At 45.4% G+C, this 5,000-nt stretch overlaps 1 protein-coding gene across 1 annotated transcript in view; it reads right to left on the reverse strand.

Moving 5' to 3' along the window:
• LOC139910450 (disks large homolog 4-like) overlaps positions 1–5,000 on the reverse strand; it is a 54,087-nt gene that overhangs the window by 29,088 nt on the left and 19,999 nt on the right. Inside the window, exon 4 of the mRNA XM_078282263.1 lies at positions 475–600. Within this exon, the coding sequence (XP_078138389.1) occupies positions 475–600 (126 nt within the window). The remainder of the gene's footprint in view (positions 1–474; positions 601–5,000) is intronic.

A 5,000-nucleotide genomic window follows, 5' to 3' on the forward strand; every position in this document is an offset into this window, starting at 1 on the left:
CATCAGTATGAATCAAACTACATCATCAATATGAATCAAACTACATCATCAGTATGAATCAAACTACATCAGTATGAATCAAACTACATCAGTATGAATCAAACTATATCATCAGTATGAATCAAACTACATCATCAGTATGAATCAAACTACATCATCAATATGAATCAAACTACATCATCAGTATGAATCAAACTACATCATCAGTATGAATCAAACTACATCATCAATATGAATCAAACTACATCATCAATATGAATCAAACTACATCATCAGTATGAATCAAACTACATCATCAATATGAATCAAACTACATCATCAGTATGAATCAAACTACATCATCAGTATGAATCAAGCTCCAGCAACAACTCCGGTTTGATTGACAGGTGAAGTGCAGTGCAGAAACACCACAGCAATGACTGCAACGTATGAGAGTGTGTGTGTGTGTGTGTGTGTGTGTGTGCGTGCGCCTACCGTGAGTGCGGCAGGGTGTGTGTATCCGTCCAGGTGTGTGTGTGTCAACTCAGCGCTGCGTCCGTGGGTCATGTGACCGGGGCTGGGGTCAAGGGGCGGAGTCTCATCGTCTTGGTAACGATACTTCTACAGAGAGACAGAGAGACATTACAGCTGGTATATTAGCATTAGCCATGAGTGTTAGCATAAATCTCCATAGACATTACATGGATTTTGGAGAGTTTTAGAAAAATGGCTGCATGATAATTACAATGGAAGTTAATGAGATTTGTATTAGCATGCTTAACTAGAATGGGAATCTATGAGGATCACGTTAGCATGCTAAATTAAAATGAGAGTTAATGAGAATTGGGTCAGCATGCTAACTTAAGACAGTACTCTATCAGGATCATGTTAGCATGTACAATTAGACTGGGAGTTAATGGAAGCAGAGTTAGCATGCTAATTTACAATGGGAATTTATGAGGATCATGTTAGCATGCAATTAGAAGTTAGTCTATGGGATGGAGGGAATAAAGGATGAGCGAGATAGAGAGAGAGAGAGAGAGAGAGAGAGAGAGAGATGACAGAAGTAAAGCAGACACACAGAATCAAAATAATGAGACCACACACACACACGCACACACACACACACACACACACATTTTTTCCAACCCAAGATTCAGAAATAGGTCTGTAGTTGAATGCCAAATGAAGCATGAACAAGATAACATACTACCACACACACACACACACACACACACAGATTCAGAAATGTCAACTGAAGCGGAATAACACAGCACACTGCCCTATTTCTCTCTCTCCTGTGCACACACACACACACACACACACACACACACACACACACACGCACGGATGCATGTGCACATTCACTCCATCCTTTCCTTCCTCCTTTTCCATTCCATCCTTCTTTCCTTTTCTTGCTTCCTTGCTTCCTTCTTCCTACCTTACATCCGAACATGATTGACAGGCTTTTGTTACTGCAGATCATCTTACACTGGCACATGATTGGCTGGAGGCAGAAGCAGCTCCGCCCCCCGGGGGGGCGCAAAGAGGCGTGGCATGGGGAGAGGGCGGGGCTAACAACACTAAGCTCAAATATGTTTGCGATGCTAACGATGCTAAAATATGTAAATGATGCTCACCATGCTAACCGTGCCTCCTATAAGAATATGAAGGCAGCTAACAGGAGGGGACAACGCAGCTAAATGATGCCGCTGGTTACCATAGCAACCTTAGAAGGAAGTTAGCTCGTATCCCAGAGTCCTTTCCGATCATTCTCCATGTCACTGAGACAGACTCTTACATCACAGTGACATCACAGTTTCAACTCCCATCATTAGTAATGAGTGACATCACAGTGACATCACAGTGTTAACGAGCTGCCGCTCCGTTCCAGGAGCCAAAATGAACCCGGGTTCCTCATTAAAAGAACAATGTCATGATGATGTCATCACAGCCATCCACTTACACAAGGTGTAGTCAACAGTCTCGGTGAATCCCACAATCCTTTGCGGTGACATGACATGACATGACATGACAAAGGCATCGACGTCACTGTTTGTTTGAATGTAAAGTCACTCTGATGTAAAATATGAAGTTTTATATTGGAACCGGTTCAGTGACTGGTTCAGGTTAATGGAACCGGATCGACTGGTTCAGGGTAATGGAACCGGTTCAGTGACTGGTTCAGGTTAATGGAACCGGATCGACTGGTTCAGGGTAATGGAACCGGTTCAGTGACTGGTTCAGGGTAATGAAACCGGTTCAGTGACTGGTTCAGGTTAATGGAACCGGTTCAGTGACTGGTTCAGGGTAATGAAACCGGTTCAGTGACTGGTTCAGGTTAATGGAACCGGTTCAGTGACTGGTTCAGGTTATTGGAACCGGTTCAGTGACTGGTTCAGGGTAATGAAACCGGTTCAGTGACTGGTTCAGGTTAATGGAACCGGTTCAGTGACTGGTTCAGGGTAATGGAACCGGTTCAGTGACTGGTTCAGGGTATTGGAACCGGTTCAGTGACTGGTTCAGGGTAATGGAACCGGTTCAGTGACTGGTTCAGGTTATTGGAACCGGTTCAGTGACTGGTTCAGGTTAATGGAACCGGTTCAGTGACTGGTTCAGGTTATTGGAACCGGTTCAGTGACTGGTTCAGGTTAATGGAACCGGTTCAGTGACTGGTTCAGGGTAATGGAACCGGTTCAGTGACTGGTTCAGGTTATTGGAACCGGTTCAGTGACTGGTTCAGGTTCATGGAACCGGTTCAGTGACTGGTTCAGGTTATTGGAACCGGTTCAGTGACTGGTTCAGGTTATTGGAACCGGTTCAGTGACTGGTTCAGGTTAATGGAGACTCTTTGGTTTTGGTCACAGTGATTTTCTCCACACAGTCAAAACTAACTGGACTCAGATCACAGTGGCTAGCATGGTGACACAGGTTACACTAAGATCACAGTGGTTACCATGGTGACACAGGTTACACTAAGATCACAGTGGTTACCATGGTGACACAGGTTACACTAAGATCACAGTGGTTACCATGGTGACACCGGTCCCAGACGTCATTGTTTGATAACAAATTTGCTTGACGTGATGACATCATTGTCTAGCCCTTGTCCTATTGGTTGATCACAGGGAAAGCAGATTCGCAGGTTCGAGTCCCGCTGCGCTCCTGTCTGTCAAAACTCCCCAAACTGGCAGGTAACCATGGTGACGCGGTGTAAACAGCAGAAAAGAGATCAATCAGACAGAAGCAGAAAATCCAGCAGGATCTGGGAAATCATAGTCATAAATCACCAGAGATCACCAGAGATCACCTGAGATCACCAGAGATCGCCTGAGATCACCAGAGATCACCAGAGATCACCTGAGATCACCTGAGATCACCTGAGATGGCCAGAAATCAGACATCACCACAAATCACCACAAATCTCGAAAGATGTCCAGAGATCATCAGGAATCAGCAGAGATCAGTAGAGATCAGTAGAGATCAGCAGAGATCAGCAGAGATCAGTGAAGTCAGTCTCTCCTCTCCTGTCAGTCAATCCGAACTGTCTGGTCAGCAGATCCGGTGGGAAAGCAGCCAATCAGAGTCCAGACTGTAACGTTTCCACGGCGGCTCGACTCCTGCTGAGCGACTGAATGAACCGCTGCAGCGCACGTGCTCAGTGTAGCAAGCAGACACACACACACACACACACACACACACACACACACACACACACACACACACACAGTCAGTCAAGCACGCATACCCTCTCTCTCCTCTATTTTCCCGACTCACACTGACTCGCTGCTCTCTCTCTCTCTCCCTTTTTGTCTCTCTGTTTCTCGCCCCCCCTCTCCCTCTGTCTGTCTCTCTCTCTCTTTTTCCGTCTCGCTCTCCGCCATTCAGGCCTGCACTCGTTCGCCCTCTCTCGTCCCTTCCCTCTCATCTCATTCATTCTTTCAGCCTCAGTTTTCTCATTTGCTCTCTCTCTCTCTCTCTTCCTCTCTCCCTACCTCGCTCTCCCACTCTCTCTCTCTCTCTCCATGAACGGGGCGAGTGGGAGCCAGGCAGAAATCTTGGCGCAGGAAACGTTACCGTAAAGACCAGAATACAGCAGCTCTACCGTAAAGACCAGAATACAGCAGCTCTACCGTAAAGACCAGAATACAGCAGCTCTATAAAGACCAGAATACAGCAGCTCTATAAAGACCAGAATACAGCAGCTCTACCGTAAAGACCAGAATACAGCAGCTCTATAAAGACCAGAATACAGCAGCTCTACTGTAAAGACCAGAATACAGCAGCTCTACCGTAAAGACCAGAATACAGCAGCTCTATAAAGACCAGAATACAGCAGCTCTACTGTAAAGACCAGAATACAGCAGCTCTACTGTAAAGACCAGAATACAGCAGCTCTATAAAGACCAGAATACAGCAGCTCTATAAAGACCAGAATACAGCAGCTCTACCGTAAAGACCAGAATACAGCAGCTCTATAAAGACCAGAATACAGCAGCTCTATAAAGACCAGAATACAGCAGCTCTACCGTAAAGACCAGAATCCAGCAGCTCTATAAAGACCAGAATACAGCAGCTCTACTGTAAAGACCAGAATACAGCAGCTCTATAAAGACCAGAATACAGCAGCTCTACCGTAAAGACCAGAATACAGCAGCTCTATAAAGACCAGAATACAGCAGCTCTATAAAGACCAGAATACAGCAGCTCTACCGTAAAGACCAGAATACAGCAGCTCTATAAAGACCAGAATACAGCAGCTCTACCGTAAAGACCAGAATACAGCAGCTCTATAAAGACCAGAATCCAGCAGCTCTATAAAGACCAGAATACAGCAGCTCTACCGTAAAGACCAGAATACAGCAGCTCTATAAAGACCAGAATACAGCAGCTCTACCGTAAAGAACAGAATCCAGCAGCTCTATAAAGACCAGAATACAGCAGCTCTACCGTAAAGACCAGAATACAGCAGCTCTATAAAGACCAGAATACAGCAGCTCTACCGTAAAGACCAGAATACA

This window comes from Centroberyx gerrardi, unplaced genomic scaffold, assembly GCF_048128805.1.
Source record: "Centroberyx gerrardi isolate f3 unplaced genomic scaffold, fCenGer3.hap1.cur.20231027 Scaffold_54, whole genome shotgun sequence".
Classification (NCBI taxonomy): domain Eukaryota; kingdom Metazoa; phylum Chordata; class Actinopteri; order Beryciformes; family Berycidae; genus Centroberyx; species Centroberyx gerrardi.